The sequence below is a fragment of the Protobothrops mucrosquamatus genome, unplaced genomic scaffold, assembly GCF_001527695.2.
Source record: "Protobothrops mucrosquamatus isolate PMUCROS unplaced genomic scaffold, P.Mucros_1.0 scaffold1120, whole genome shotgun sequence".
NCBI classification, from domain to species: domain Eukaryota; kingdom Metazoa; phylum Chordata; class Lepidosauria; order Squamata; family Viperidae; genus Protobothrops; species Protobothrops mucrosquamatus.
In genome coordinates this window covers 206,437-223,986 of record NW_015387338.1, presented here as the reverse complement: position 1 = coordinate 223,986, position 17,550 = coordinate 206,437, and the positions used below count along the sequence as shown (strand labels likewise).

The 17,550-nt window shown below is 37.7% G+C and overlaps 1 protein-coding gene across 1 annotated transcript; it reads right to left on the bottom strand.

Moving 5' to 3' along the window:
* Positions 1-496: 496 nt before the first annotated feature.
* Positions 497-13,340, bottom strand: LOC107291335 (protein mono-ADP-ribosyltransferase PARP12). The gene is made up of 8 exons (XM_015820329.1): positions 12,895-13,340; positions 9,011-9,148; positions 7,812-7,932; positions 6,847-6,943; positions 4,374-4,455; positions 2,808-2,938; positions 1,595-1,746; positions 497-780 (listed from the first exon to the last, which is right to left on the bottom strand). The coding sequence occupies exons 2-8, from the start codon at positions 9,092-9,094 to the stop codon at positions 500-502; spliced, it is 948 nt and encodes a 315-aa protein (XP_015675815.1). The 5' UTR covers positions 9,095-9,148; positions 12,895-13,340; the 3' UTR covers positions 497-499.
* Between the last annotated feature and the right edge of the window lie 4,210 nt (positions 13,341-17,550).

Genomic DNA, 17,550 nt, shown 5'->3' with positions numbered 1-17,550 from the left:
CAGGCATTTTCAAAAAGAACTCCACAATGGATATCATGGTTGCACTGATTGGTTGGATTATGGAGAAGATCTGATTCCTATTCAGAAAGCATTCATTTTGCTATGCACCATAAAGAGGTATAATTGTGCTATTATTTCACGATTAAAGGACTAGGACTTCAGCCTCTTAAATGAAAGGACCTGTAAATGTTTGTGTGCATATTTGTTTGTGCACACAGCCCCATCAGTTTATACACATTTTGCATGCTTATGAAAGTTTTATGAAAACAAGAAGACCCAGTTTCACTTATTTCACTTATATCTTAATAAATGTTTCCAGTGATGATAAAATCATTGAGCAAAGTATTCAAAAGAGGGTTTGCCTTCTTTCTTTTACCTCCAAGAGATGGAAATAAAGAATCACAGACATCTTTTAAAATAAGAAATATTTTAAATTTATATATACATATAAAAAAAAATGAAAGGCCATGAAAAAACAACAACCAAAGAATTGCTGCCTTTACATGATCGCACAATGGGATAGTTCCTCATACTCAACAATATAGGCTGGATAAATCTGATACTTCTCAAAGATGACAAAAATAGAAGGATTCAGAACATCGTCCACGCAGCTATCATAGAAGCCATTCGATTGGTTAGGTCTAGGAGGAGGGCGGACATAAGAAGTTTTTCCTTGGACGTAGTCTCCAACCAGAACTCTAGCTACAAACATGGCCTTTGTTTGTCTTTTTGACTTGCAGTACGCGTGGGAGTAACAGGCATCTCTGGCAAAATAGCTTCCTACAAGAAAACACATTTTAAAAAACCAAATCCTTTGTAAAGAAAAAAAGGAAAAAAAACTCCTTTCAAAATAAATTTGCTATATATTGTTTAAGGTTTTAAATATTACTAAACTACAACTCTTAACATCCCTTTGGCTATGGTGGCTGGGACTACTGGATACTCAGATTCAGCAACACTAGAGGTCATCAGTTTCCCAGCCCCGTTATAATAACACATTCACCCATGTTTCTGATGACTATCTTTTACTTCCAGTGTTCAAAAGTAAGATCTCTGCTTACGTAGTCCAAATAACACAATTTTTATACAATAGGAATGTATCAGTAGGTTCAGTGTGTGTCACAGAGCTAGTCTGAGTGTTCATATATGGGAAATGATTACGTGGCACACTGAACCAAAGCATTCAAAACTGCAACTCTATGTCTCTCACCTGAACTTGTCCGATAGCATGATATGCCAAGTAATTGAAAGTCAGTGTAGTTGTGTAATGGTTAAGGACTTGGACAGCAGAGGCCCAAGTTCAAACCTCCACTGGACTAAGAAGTTTTTTCCAGTGATTTAGATCCAGCAACCACCTTTCAGATGAGCAGGGTTATTGTGGGAATAAAATTAGAGGAGGCTTCCCACATACTCAGATTTCAGCTCTCAGATAAAAGTCAGGACATAAATGCATAAACTTGGGGAAATGGATAGAAAAACAATACTTGAAGATGCTGAAACTCAGATATCTTCAAATCTTGCAAATTATGTGAATTCAAGGTAGGAAATACTTAGCTCTTCCAGAATGCACTACTTCTTCCCAACTCATCAGTACCTTTTCCATATAGTGTTCCATGTGTGCCACAAATTCTCCAGTCAAAGTTTTGCCCACAGATGTCATACAGGTGAGATGTGTTAGTGCCATGAAACAAGAGACGTTCATCAATTTCCTTTCCTCTATTCAACTTCTTCATCTGCTCTTTTTGCCTAGAAACATACTACTTCAAGTTATGCTTGATGTCAAAAAGAATTTAAATCACTTCTCTCTTCCAACTTGGAAGACATACAGCAAAAGGATCTAAGAACACTTTACACATTTATTATCCCAATTTAATGTAGCTTTTCCAAACAAAGTATTAAATTATTTTTCCCTGATCTATTAAGCTATCATTAAGCTATAGTATACATAAATGATGTAATTCAATCTCTAGCATATTGAAGCTGTGCTAGAATTCTGCAGAGCTGCAGTATGGCGACAATGATCTAAGTCAGTCGTGGCGAACCTATGGCACGGGTGCCAGAGGTGGCACTCGGAGCCCTCTCTGTGGGCACATGTGCGGTTGCCCCAGCCTTGCCTCCCCCCGTGACCCCCTCACCAGCAGCCCCCCTGGAGGAGAGTCGCCCCCGGGCGTGGCCCACGTGGAGCAGCGCAGCCAAGGACATGGCAGCCAGGCAGCGTACACAAGACTGCCCTCACACCCCATTGTGCACAGTTGATGCTGTGGGACACGGGCAGAGGGTGTGGCCGCCATGGCGCTGCTGGGCTGCCTGGGCGATCTGTGGCGGGCCCTGGAGGCGGTGGAGTGGCCCTGTGGGCAGGTGGGATGGGGCGGGGCAGGGGCGGGGCAGGGGGTAGAGCAGGGGCGGGGCCAGTTTTTGGGCACTCAGTCTCTAAAAGGTTCGCCATCACTGATGTAAGTCAAAATGGGAATAGATCAAAATTTACAGCTGATGCTTCCAGATTTCTTAGGGGTACTAAAGATGGCATTTCCCAGAATTATGAGTCTGTGCAACTAAAATAAATTCTGCAAGATGTAGTCTCAAGAACTTTAAAGATTAGAAAAGTCTGACTTAAATAACATCCAGGGTCCCTTTCTACATTTTGTTTATAGGCCACAGCCTATTCATAGCCAGATAAACACGATATATGATTACAAAATATACATTCACAACTGTACTCAATAAACAACATAAGTTCCAGATACTGGATCCAATTATTTTATCATGATTTTGACTCTCCAGGAAGAAAATTAAAATCTAGTACAAACCACTGAAAGACTTGCCAGAGAGAAGGATTCTGAATTCTTTGAAGTCTATGTATAATGTAATCTTGCATTGTCTTCTCAAAAAGCATCTTGATTTCATGATATTCTTCTGAAGAATCAGAGATCTCTACCAGCTAGGAACAAGATCAGAGCTATTGTGAATGAATTTTTTATTTGCTTTTGATCTATCAAAGGTTTTCATTCTTTCTATATCAAAATAGGGACTCATAACATAATCCATGCAGATGAAATAAATTAAGAGCAGAATAAGTTTCTTAAAAATAATCATAGTTGGGTTTACAGATTGGACTAAGTAGTTGTAACATCTTTTTCACAATGAACAAACCTAACCACTCTACTTTATAAACTATGGCCTCACCATGTACATAAAAAAGTCTTAACCACAGTACATCATTGTTCCATTTACTATGACTTTAATCCCTCTAATAAATTATTCAACCTTGATTTACAGTTAAGCATTACATATGAACAAAGACATCATGCTAAAAGACCACAATTAGAAACAAGCCATGGTTTAGCATGAGGCATGAATAAATAACTTACTGTAAATCATCCTATTCTAACCTTTGACCCTCAGATATTAACTTCAGCTCTTAACATACCCAAATGTTAAGGATTATAGAATTGTCATCCAGCAATATTTCAGTACTCAAGATTATTTTTAATGCTGCTGAGTATACCCTGCTTGATAGATTCTTCTGTACAGATTTTACTATGAAAGTTTGAACAGAATATTGCCAAGGTACATGATGGGGTAACCTCAGTAAATCTATTCACATAGCCAGAGAGCTATTTCACATTTAATTCTATCTGATGTTCACAAAAAACATAAGTATCTTTCAAGCTATCTAAAACCCAATTTCAGAAGAAGTGGTGGACTATTTCAAACTATGTGGCTTTTATATGACATAGGCCAGAAGTAAGAAGGCATGGGTGTCATCTCTATGCACTTACAGGGGCAAAGGGAATAGCAGTAGCAATAGCAATTAGCCTTATATACTACCCCATGGCACTTTACAGCATTTTCTGGGCATTTTCCAATGAAGAAGCATTATTTGCGTATTGCCCCTAACAATTTGGGTCCTCATTTCACTGACCACAGAAGGCTGTATCAACCTTGAGTCCTGTTGGAATCGAACTCCAAGTTATGAGCAAAGTTTGCCTGCAGTACTGCACTTTAACCACTGTGCCACCAGGGCTTTTAGAGAAACTTATGAACCAACCATACCACCAAACAGTATTTTTCTTGGCTAATATCTTTCCCTAGAAATGTTGTAAAGAATGACCTCTGTCAACAATTCAGCAATGGTCAAATGGCCAGTAACAAAGGGAAATGCTGGTCCCCAACAAACTCTGAATGCATTTGAGCCCTTATGGACTTCAGACAAAGTTCTAGGAAGTAGGGTGGCATCAACCTGGAAGAATGTACCAAGTTTGGGGTGGGCAGAGAAAGAAAAAGGGAAGTTAGTTCCCCAACTGCACATGGAAGGTGTTTTTTAATGAGGGCAGAAACAGAGGTTGTTTCTAAAGTCAGATAAAAAAGAATACCTTATAGCCTATGTCAGGAAGGGCTGACTGATCCCAGGTTGAAGGAAACAAGTGGAAGGGAAAAGAAGATTCAAAACGGTAGCTGCAAATGGGAAATAAAGAAACAAAGAGGATTCCTGTTGTAGACAAATCTCATTTAATTTCCAATTTTCTCTATTTTAGAGCAGACTTCCCCAATTTGATAATCTCTGCTGTTTTTTGCTAAAATATTCATTGTGCTGGAAATGATGAAAACAGCAGTCTAACTCTCTGAAGGATACCAGGTCAAGAAAACCTGTGTTAGTTACCCAAACTAATTTTTCCAACTGTATTTGCCCATTCCCAAGTTATTGAAAGCTATTAGAACTGGAAAGCTATTCCTAATCTCCTCAATTTTATTTCATCAAATCCAGGATTAGTAAAGGGGTAAAATGATGGAGGGGAGATGTTTGTGTATAACAGTGTCCCAAGACTGGGAACTGAGCCGAAGCTATGAGCAATGAAGCAGGTTTTATAACTTTAACAAAAAGATGTATTTAAAGAAATATATGATAAGAATAGACCTAGCACCCACTTGACCACAGTTTACAGGAGGAGAGCCAGAGAACAGGCTTAATTCCCCGAAGTATCTATATCTCAGAGCTCCTTATGGTCAGATTGGTTGAGAATCACACTTCCAACAAAATCATTGGGAAGCATACAGTACCTTGGAAGTGGAAGCTGAATATAAACATGATTCAAGTTTCAGCAAACTGCAGGAATCTATTGTATTTAGGGATCCTACTTGAAAACAGCCCAGAAATTAGACTCAAGCACAGCTATAGCACAACTCAGGACAAGGTTACAAATGCATTTCAGCAGTATATTTTTTATGAGACCTAAGCATTACTGAGAAACACTGAGCTTCATTCGTTTAATGGGAGGGTTTATGTACTTCATTCGTTTTATGGAGGGTTTTATGGGAGGGTTTATGACACACTAGGTTTTTAGCTTAGCGTGAGATGTGAATCCACTAGTTTGATTTGGAAGTTTATGATAAAATGAGTGTGAATCAGGGCAACAAAACCATGGTTTAAATCAGTAGTTCTAAGCCTGTGGTCTGTGGACCCCAGGGGAGCCGCAATGTCATCACAGGGGCCCCGTGAAGACTTGAAGAAATGTTACAATTTAAATTTTGAGTTAAGTCTTGAGGGTCCATGGCCATGGTCAGTGACCACAAAAGGAATTTAAAGGGGGACCATGGTGAAGAAAAGGTTGAGAATCACTGGTTTAAATAATAATATAATAATATAATATAATATAATATAATATAATTAATATAATATAATATAATATAATATAATATAATATAATATAATATAATATAATATAATATAATATAATATAATATAATATAATAATATTATAATATAATATAATATAATATAATATAATATAATATAATATAATATAATATAATATAATATAATATAATATAATATAATATAATATAATATAATATAATATAATATAATAATATAATATGTACAAATCCAGTTGTTATTTATTTGTTTAGAAATGTTTCGTTGGATTAATGCAACAGAGATTTTTTTTCCACAGACCTTTTGCTTTAAATGGCTGAAATGCCTTTCTTCATTTTCCTATTAAAATAATTGCTATTTTTTCTTCCCACAATATTATGTGGTTTTAAACAGAGGTCTGGAGTATGATGATACCGCCTGCCCAAAGGCCACAGGGACTGTGGCTAGCATCACTGTGAAATTACTGAAGTAGCAGAACTGAAACTGGGAGAAGGGGGAGGGATTTTTACATCACGTGATCAAAATTTGGATGGTTGGCAACTGGTTCATATGGTTGCACATCCTGGGGTCATAATCACCTTTTGTGACCTTCTGACAAGCAAAGTCAATTGAGAAGTCAGATTCACTTTACAGTTGTGTTACTAACTTAACAACTGCAAGTGATTCACTTAACAACTGTGGCAACTATGGTCGCAAAATGGGGCAAAATTCACTTAACAACTGTCTCACTTAGCAACAGAAATTTTGGACTCAATTGTGGCGAATCCCCAGTGCTGCTGCACAGAATCTAGCCACCTGTGCTGTGATCACTGCCTGCTCGTCCTTAAATAAACATTTTAGATCTTTTTAATAATCTTTTATAATCAATTTTATTACGTGTTTTTATCCAGCATTAGACTATAGTCAATGTATTTTTATTGACAGGTCAGTATGATTCAGTTTTTCTGATGCTAGCTAGTTTTTTTATACTGCCTGTAAAACTAGGCAGACCTAGGTCACCCATTGATTACATCATGTGTAATCAATGGGTGATTACACCCCTTCTTGTGTTGGTTCTGTTTAGTTTTGTTTTATTTGAATGTTTAATTTATATGTTGGCCTTCGGCTGTAATAATAAATTGATTTGACTTGACTCAATGGTGGTTGTAAGTCGAGGAGTACCTGTAAATGATTTTGTGAAAAATATTAATTACCTCTTCTCACTTTTGCGTCTACCTCCAAAAAATACAAGTCGGGGCCATCTGCAGACTTTCCTCTGTGTTTCGTAGTACACATTTCTCTGAACCATCTCTTGAAGGAAAAAGCAATATACACTGTCAAATAACTCATCTATGCTAAGAATTAATTCACTTATCAATTTAACTTAAATACAAGGCATTGTAGGCTGATACTCTTGGGCTGCTGTTATCAATAAAGCTATGTGGACTATGCAGAAAAGCCACAAAAAAGAGTATTTTATGTATACTGAGGGACTATATTTGGTGCACTTGATCAGATTTACATTTGATTATCAATATAATAGAGGGAAGCCTTTCTGATTGGAAATCAAAAGACTTCCAAAGAGGAAGAGAAACACCCATTTTCACTTCCTAAAAACACTGTGCTACTCCACAATTGGCAATGTTGGGTTTAGTAATATTTAAAAATAAGGTAAGATACCAGAATTTCAATCAGATCAGTCTCATGGAAATTTAATCTTTAAATTTAAAATATTATCAAGAAGTGACAAATTATACCACGAGGACTCTGGATGAACAAAATATTTAATTATTAAATTTGTTAAATTAATGATCTATCAAGAAAATGCCTATTATTGGCAACAGTAGATACTTGTTCACGATGTTTTTTTAAACCCACAGTACTATTCAGTAATTTTAAATGATAATTGTTTTGCCTGTTTGCCTATATTTTTTCATGTGACAGTTTGAATAAATTAGGCTAATTCATATTAGCAATGAATGTTGGGAATGGCTGCAGGGGGAGTTTTAAAAAATCAAAATGGTAGCCTCAACAGTGTGAACAAAATTCCATCCCTGAAAAAGAAATCCTCATCATATGAGTTGCAGCTACCATCTTGACTTCTTTGATATATATTCACCTGGGCATCCCAGTTAGCAGTCATTTTCACATACCAAGCTATTATTGCTAAAAAAAATACCTTGAAAATGTAATGAATACAGCTGAGTCCCAGCCTGGAAGAATACAACTCTTCTGTAGTCAGTTAGGAAAATAACTTCTAACTCAGAGGATGATATTGAGGCAACACAGTGCTCAGAATCCTGCAAAACAGAAAGGAAAAAATACGGTAGAAAAACACAGACCAAAGGGAAAGGAAAATGGATAATTTAATTTTGGTCATTGTGTTCAAACCCATTGGAGAGCAAATCACAAAACAGCATGTTACATTACAGTAGTCCTTGCTTATCAACTCTCTCAGTTATGATGGTGATGAAGAACTAATTTCACCACCAATGCTCACATTTACAACTTTTCCAGGTCTACAAAGCAAAGAAAAGCTGAAGTATGATCATAAGCACAGTTGTGGTTTCGCTTTGAGATCAATTCACTTAACAATTGAATTTCTGGTCCCAATTGTGACCACTAAACTATCCATCTGTACAGATAGTCCTTGATTTACAACCACAATTGAGCCCAAAATTTATGTTGCTGAGCGAGACAGTTGTTAAATGAATTTTGCCCATTTTATAAACGTCCTTGCCACAGCTGTTAAGTGAATCACTGCAGCTGTTAAGTTAGGAGCTTGGTTGTTAAGTGAATCTTAACACTTAAGGTGAACCTGGCTCCCCTATTGACTTTGCTTGTCACAAGGTTGCAAAAGGGGATCGCATGACCCTGCACACTGCAGCCATCATAAATAAGTCAGTTGCCCAGCATCTGAATTTTGACCATGTGCTGCAACGGTCATAAGTGTGAAAAATGGTCATAAGTCACGTTTTTTCAGTGCTGTTATAACTTTGAATGGTCACTAAATGAACTGTTGTAAGCCGAGGACTACCTGTATTTAGCTCTACCATCCATCCTCTAAAGCAGAGACAAGCAATATTCATGGGCCCAGATGCCTAGAGCAGCAGAAAACGATCAGGTTCGAATATCACATTCAGTAATAGTTTGCTTTATCATGATTTAATAAGCTGTTATAAATATTAATAGCTGAGCTCACAGTGTCTCAAGTCACAAAGTGTGCAGCACACTAAGCCAAAGGCAAAGAAATTGCTTTACATTATAATTTATTGCCGTGTGTGAACCCAGCTAATAAATCTGTGTAGCAAAATTGAAGCTCTTTGAAGCAGCAACAACAGCAACCTAGGTCTGATTCAGCAGCAGATAAAAGTTTACCTTTTGGCCATACTCAATCCACTTGCCATTTCCATCCAGCCAATACCAGATAAACTCTACTCTGACAATGGAGTCAAACAGCATGACCACTGGCGTTTGCTAGGAGAGTCAGATATGAATTCTGGCACCAGGCATCTTCTGAGAAAAAAAAAATCAGGCATGTCAGCAAGCACGTAAAAACAAAGGAGGGAAATCAATCAATTCACATTTTACTCTGAGACAAAGAGGTAGACATTCACTGTCCTCCAGTTAGGTTCTTCTGTGTAGCAACCCTGCCCTGTGGAACACCTTACCCCCCCCCCCCCAGAGATGAGCAGGGCCACACTCTTCTAGCCTTCCGAAAGAGCGCTAAGACCTGGTTTTGCCAATTAGTATGTGGGTCAAACAAAGAGTGATAGGGAAGCTTGGGGTCATGATGAGATTCTCTCAACCTTTTTAATGTTTTAACTTTAAATATCTTAACTCTGTCTTTTAAAAATTGTTCTAACTTGTTCCTATTTATGCTTTTATTTCAGATATTTTTACTGTAACCTGTGTCACTTAGGAGAAATGAGCTGTGTAGAAATGTGATGAATAAATAACGGTAGCCATTTCCCTACCAGGCTGATAGAAGTAAAAGAAAGGTCTTCAAAATTTAATATTGAAAGAGAAATTTAAAATTGAATTTGCTGCAATGGAAATTTACAGAGTATAGAAGCTATGGTGGGAAAGAGGAAAGGTTAGCATAAAGAAAGGATATAAAGGAAATATGTAGGCAAAAATAGCTGGGTCTTAAGAGTGGGAAAAGGAAGAAGAAAACATCTGTAATAGAAGATAACTAGCAAAACAGGAAAGAACCTATTTTTCTAAGAAGTCATAAAAAAGAGGGCCAGAATTCAGGCAACTGAGCATGCGCAATTAATTGATTAATATTAACTGACACACCTTGCATAAATTATCTCCTAATTTTAATGTACATGTGATGTATGATTTAGTATGTAGTAGGAAATATGTAGGAGGCGGTCGGAAAGAGTGTAACCTCATAGTACCTCAGCCAATGGGGAAAGAGGAGGGATGTGGCGGCCGGGATAAGGGATGTATAAAGAAGGAAATATTTTGGGTTAAAACTTTGGAGAGAACCAAGCTTTGATAGCTTCTCTCCCCGCTTATTGCAATAAACGAAACAAAAGGCCTTCACTGTGTCTTGGCTGGTTATTGGTCAGGCGAGCTTGCCTCTGGTCATGAAGGAAAGTAGCCAGGAACACATAACAAGGCTGTCTTGCAAACTATATGGCTTGCAGTGCTACCTAAGAAAGAACAGAGAAGCAAAATCTGTGTTTGGCAGCCAACTTCCTTTCCCTAGGAATGGCCTCCCATCTTGACCCATAAAAGAAAAATAGCAACATTAGAACCATCCAGTGTGACTTCATCAGTCATTGCATAATGTCCACTTTAACCCCAAATCTCATGGCCAATGTTACCAACTAGCACCGACAACACTATAGAAAAGACTGTATGCTTGATCCTGGCTTAGCACACTTTTATTTCATTATTCATTGGATTTCTCTCCTGCCTTTCCTCAGGAGCTTGAATTCTAGTTGTTACATCTTCAGTTCTTTAGGCATTGAACGAGGCAGAGTGTTGAAACAGCAAACAAGTTTATTAACTCAGAACAGAAGCAGCCCTAAAGGCTGCTGCACAGCTATTTATACCAGGGGTAGTCAACCTTGGCTCTTTTATGACTCGTGGAGTTCAATTCCCAGAATTCCTGAGCCAGCTTAGCTGGCTCAGGAATTCTGGGAGTCCACGAGTCATAAAAGAGCCAAGGTTGACTACCCCTGAATACAGTTAGCCTCTAGGTGGCAACCAATAGATTTAAAGTAACAGTTTCCTGCCCCAAACCTCATTATCAGCTTGGAGACAGCCAATCTGGCTTTCAGTAACAGCAACTGTTAAACAATACAGCAATGTAGGTCAGACATTAAGCAAGTCATTTAAATCAGTTGTGGCCAATACATTACACTAGTCTTCCCCCCAGAACAGCTCATCTGTAAGGTAGGTTGTGCTCAGATTGGTCCAAAGTCCCCTAGTTGGTTTCAGTAGCTGAAAGCGCATTTGAAGCTCCATCTTCCTGGTGCCAGTCCAAGTTTAACTGCAACATGGTGTGTGAATCTAGCTAGTCTTACATTCAAAATTGTTTTTATATATATATATTTTATTGATTTTTAACATACATCTTAATATTTGATAAACAGCATGTTGTCTGGGTTAGTGTTTAAAAAATAATCAGTAATAATTAATTTCTATATATAGTCCATATAATAGCTTTACTTGATTTCCTCTTCTTTCAATAATATTCTCTTTTGCCAACCTTAAATTAATACAGTTCTTATTTAAATAAATGACAATTAAATTTAGTCATTTTTCTCATGTTTCTGGAAATAATAACCAGATCAATATAAAACTTCTTTTCATTGATCATCTTGATTGCCTCGTCATAAATCCTTTTTACATTCTTATTTAAATTTGTTTTCCCCACAATATTCAAAACATTCTTACTGGTTAAGATTTTCTCAAAATTAGCTACACTAAAGTATTTAAGTCTTTTTTCTCACACAAGCCATCATATTTTTACATTTCTCATATCTTAAAGAAAAAGAAAAAAGAAAAAATAACCCTCAAGTAATATAGTATGCCTTCTTTCTTTTTTCTTTTGTTTTTGGTTTTTTGACATGAGAAATATAAAAATGTTGGGATGGTTTATATAAAAGAAATGTTTTCAAAATTGTTAAGTATCCATCCCTTATGCAGGGCTGATCTCTTCCATCTTCTCCAATTCTCCTGGGGAAAAAAAAAATCTTACTCAGGCTCAGGATGGTCATATCCTATCACAGCAACAAAAGATTTGACCAATGCAATCAAGGAAATTATCTATATCTGAAGTAGATCTGAGCAGAACTGAAAAGTTGTAAAGCAAAGCACTTGCTTTCAAAAGACCTCCATTTTAGATATTAGTTTCTAGGGTAGCATTGAAAATACTACTAAACTGTCTGAAATTTCACAGTATCCAAATCAAACCTGCTTTGATAAGATTCAGCTCGATAGAGCCATGGTTTACAGTACTAGACACCTTCCTAAATTATATAGTACAGAAGCAAATCTGGGACTTGATCATGCATTATCCTTCCTTTTGGATATAAAAACCAAATCCAATGACCACATATCTATATCTATTTCTATATTGCAACACTCAATGGGCATCTCATTATTATGAACATTGTAACATGCTTGACTTGGTTATTGAGTCTGTTGAATATCATAAAGCATAAACTGAACAAATGCCCTGGATTCATGCAATACAGTATGTTAAACTATCTCAGACTAGCCAGCATGTTGCATACATTCAGACAGTAGGTTTGCAACTGACCTAATTTAAGCATGTTTGTGTGCATACAGTTCCTTCCTCTTGTTGCTCTAGTTTAGCCAAGATGCATTACCAATTAAATGGATATGTTATTCTGTTATTATCCCCAGTTCAGTGGTGGGATTCAAATATGTGAACAACCGGTTCTCTGTGTGGATGTTGCTTCCCAAAGTCCATTCTGGGCCTGTGCAACAAAAAATTAGCTACCGGTTCTGCCGAACTGGTGCAAACTGGCTGAATCCCACCACTGCCCCAATTCCTTGGAAATACATATTTCAAATAAACACTTTCAAAGGATTTCAGCAAGCAGCACATTAAACTTTGCCCTGAGGCTTTCTTGTGAACATATTTAAACGATACCTTTCTCAATTTAATGTTCCCAGGTTACAACTTCATCATATCCACCCAGCTGTCCTTTGCTAGGCCTGGGGACAGATGCTGTTAAAAAAAACCCCTTAAGAGAACCAATTTATTCACTTACCTTTTCTTCAAGTTCCTTCTCTTGTCTTTTATTATTCTCTAGATAAATCCAGCAACAATATTCATGTGGAAACAGCAAGGAGAAAAAAGTATATATTCATTTTTTTATGTGAACTAATTTTGCAGCAATCAAACTATACTAGTAAGTTTACAACCAGCCCAGCAAAATACAAGGCTTAATCAAATTCATGCCAGAGGGGAAGTTTTACAAACAATCAGAAAAGGCTACAAAATGAAAACAAGGAAACAAAACAAAATCTCACTACAAAGTTTCTAATTCCCAAAATTTTATGGCAGACGTCACTTCCACCTAATTCTAAAGTAAAGCTTTCATATTGCAGGTAATCAAAATCCCAGTGTCACTTTTTTTTCTTCTTTTTCACGGAGACTAAATACAAAAAAATCTGCCAAGCCTTGTCTTCTGTCTGAACTTTTTTTGAGCTCCTGCTCTCTAACTCAGCTGGGAGGACAAAGAACAGGCCTCCAGGATTATCTCTTGGGCGGGATAATTAACTGGAAAGTCAGCTGCTCCTAGGTAAAAGTCCACCTATTAACCCCTTCCCAGATCTTTCTTGGACTAGTTCCTGCCTATAGAAAACTATTATTCATGCAGATGTTACAGTCAACTGGGATAGGCTTTTTAAAAAATAATTTTACGGCCTTTATGTTACAAACTTCCATTATTATTTTATTCCCTCCTGAACCAGGAAATTAATTCAGAACAGGAGAGGATACTGGCAGAAAACTCTCCATAGTCACGAAACTATAATTATTCCCAGAATTCGTGGAGCTGGCTCTATTGATTTGTCTATTTTTTTCTGTACACAAGTAACACTGTACTTCAGAATAACCACAGAACTTGTATTTGAACAATCTGCTAGGCTAAAAGGTGGCTAGCTGGTTTATGGTGCAGTGTACCTAACAACCACAACCTAAAACTAGTGGATATAAATCACTCCAATTTCAATCAAAGTGATCCACATCTAACAATCTCTTGATAGCAAATGCATTGTCAAATTGGGGAGCATTGTATTGACATAATTGTATCAGTTAGTGTGTGTGTGTGTGTGTGTGTGGTGTGTGTGTGTGTTTATGTGTGTGTATACTGAATGTGAGGAGGAGGTAGAATGTTTTTTTAAAAAAAATCGTTGTAACTGAATCTAAGAACAGTGAGGTAGCCACAATACTGGATGGATGGATGGATGGATGGATGGATGGAAGGAAGGAAGGAAGGAAGGAAGGAAGGAAGGAAGGAAGGAAGGAAGGAAGGAAGGAAGGAAGGAAGGAAGGAAGGAAGGAAGGAAGGAAAAATATCTGGAAGAGTCATGAATTAGCAGATAAATTGGAACATAGATAGGCTGAAACAATCCACTCCACACAATATTGGTTGAGTTTCCACAATGCTAATCTAGTGAATCATAGATCTCTAAATAAACAATTGTTTGCATTTGTACATTATATTGAATCATAAACTGGCTGAGTGTTTAAAACACTGCCAGAAACTAACCAATGCCATTATAGCTGAGCTCACTATGTGAACCCAGTCTTTATTCTTTCCTGTCATAAGTGACTTGGTTCATATTACCGAAAGTAAGGATGGGAGATCTCTAAGCTTTTCTGCAAAATTGAACTACAACTCCCAGCACTCTGAGCAAATATTCTCAGCGATGAAGAAATCTGAACATGAAGCTGGGAATGACCATGAAGATGGTAGGATTCCCTCATTCCAACTTCAGGTTCACATGTAGCTGTTATGGCAGGCATGTCAAACCCGCGACGTCACGTGACGTTGTGCGACGTATCGGAGCTTTTTTTGCCATTGCCGGCAATGGGGTGGGCGCGGCTCCAGTATGATGAAACCGGCCCGTGGGCCGGCAGTTTGACACCCCTGTGTTATGGCCTCAGTTCCTGGTTCTGGTCTATTATTATTTAAAATAAGGAGATGAACATATGTAAAAGTCGGCACAATTGTGGCATACCAGTTGTGCAATGATCTCTTCTAAGAGAGATTTACCATCAACTGGCTTCTTTTTCCAGGGGAAGCTGAAATCTTTTTGCCCACCCAAAGCTAAATAAGCAGGGAAAATATATAGTTGCATTTAACATGACTAGTTTTTAAAACAAAATGTGAGACCAGCACAGAACCAAAATTTGCACTGATCTTAAACATTTAAATACACTTAATATTCTCTGTGTTTCTTCTCCATCAAGTTCAATTTACAGCAAGTTTTGGACACTGAATCCAGAGGCTGAACCCAAACTTCAGAGGGTCACACATTCAGAGCCAGTGAGGAAGATTGTTCATTTAGAAGAAAGAATAATAATAATAATTTTATATTTTAGCATGATTAACATCAGCATTTCTTGATACATTTCTGTTTCACAACTGCTGATTTGAAAATCATTCTGGTGGTGCCAATAGCATTAACTATGGACAAAGAAGAACTGGATTTGGATCTATGATCAGCTGTAATTCTCTGTATAAAATCTCATACCATTAAACCAGTTATTACTCTTCAGCTCTGGCACTGAGAACAGTGACAGGTAAAAGCCAATAAGCATTAATAAATTACAGCAAGCAATTAAAATACAAAATGGTCAAAGTCCATATTACATAGACTGGTCCAAGTGCTTTTCTTTTCAGGAAATGGAATCTTGATTTGAAACAAAATATCAAATTGTACTCAATTTTTTAAATGAGATTTATTGAAATTGATAGAAATCAATTTTTGTCCTGAAAGAAGACAGTGATGGCGAACCTTTTAGAGACCAAGTGCCCAAAAACTGGCCCCGCCCCACTCTACCCTCTGGCCTGCCCCCACTTCACCCCCCCATCCCCCACCCCACCTGCCCACAGGGCCACTCACTGCCTTCAGGGCCCGCTGCAGATCGCCCAGGCAGCCCAGCAGCGCTATGGCAGTCACACCCTCTGCCCGTGCCCTGCAGCATCAACTGTGCACGATGGGGTGTGAGGGCAGAGTCTTGTCTACGCTGCCTGGCTGCCATGTCCTTGGTGCGCTGCTCCGTGTGGGTCACGCTCAGGGGTGACTTTCCTTCAGGGGGGCTGCTGGAGAGGAGAAGGTCACGGGGGGAGGCAAGGCTGGGGCAATGGCACGTGTAGTGCCGCCTCTGGCACCCGTGCCATAGGTTTGCCACCACTGGTATAGTCTAATGAAGAGAAGGATTAGAAGTGATATACTACCAGCCTTCCAGTACTGGAGGGGCTGTCACAAAGATGAAGGGGTCAACCTGAGGTCAGGATAAGAAGTAATGGGTATAAGCTCCTTAATGAAAAATCCTATCTGGAACTAAGGAGAAATTTCCTGACAGTGAAAACCTCTCAAATTAAATCCTTCCCATTATTTTTTTAGATTTTTTAAATCCTGCCTTTATTATTTTTTTTATAAATAACTCAAGGGGGCAAACAGACGTAAAGTTTCTCCTCCTATTTTTCTCCAGAACAATAACCTTGTGAGGTGGGCTGGACTAAGAAATAGAGTGACTCTCCCAGCTAGCATTCATGGCCAAGGCAGGACTAGGATTCACCATGTCCTGGTTTCTAGACCAATACCTTAACTATTACACCAGACTGGCAGTTTAATGCTTCTTCAAATGTTACACCATCATTTTCAGTCCCAATAAACAAACTTGGATAGTTTACAGCAAAATGTATATTTTATGACAAAAGGCATATAAAATGAGTATATTTTTCTACTTATTTTCAAAAACATACAGATTAAGGCAGAAATAGTACATATTTATGAATGAACACATGTGAAACATACATGGACTGAAAAGAATTAACACTGCTGCCATTTAATATACAAAACATTTACAACATGCTCTGCCCTCTATCTTACAAAGACATGCATTTCAGTCTGACAGATCAATCTTAAACATGTTAGTGAAAGAATGGAATCTTGCTGTTTTAAGCAAAATACTATGCAAATGCTGCAGAACATATGGGACCATGGCCCTGCTATGCTACTACTATTAATGTTATTGTTATTGCTGCTGCTGTTGTTGTTATTATTGTTATTATTTGTTTGGCTAGATCCTAATCACTGCAACTATATCAAAATCATTATTCTTTTGCATGGGTAGAGAACAATAGTTTTCTCCCAACTGAGGTGATGGCACTGAAGTATTTAAAATTAACACTTAAGTTACTAACACTTAGTTACTAACACTTGCTGAAGTGCCAGTAAAGTAACTGAAAGTGGGATGTCATTGTGGTTGAAAAATCCTGTTAAAACTGTATTCCAAATGTACACCATCAAAGTCAGAAGGAATGTCAATGGTGATTCAGCACAGCACCCTGGTGTGCAGGAAACCCATTATAACACCACTGGTCATGTTTAAAAATATCTTGAATCCTACCAAATGCACTTACACCTTTGAAAAATGTGTCTTTTGTAAAGCTTTTCATAGGCTGAAAAGCATCCAAAATTCTCTTTAACCCAGAAATGCTTGTCAAAATATACCATAACTATAACAAATTTATGGTATTTCAAAATCTACAAATAATGTGTTTCTACCCATGCTTTACGTAGAAATAGAGAGGTATGCAGATGCAACTGCATCAGATTTATTGGTTGCACCTAAGTGCATCTGCATTGCAGATGAGGATAAGACTAAGAGCAGCATAGATTACATT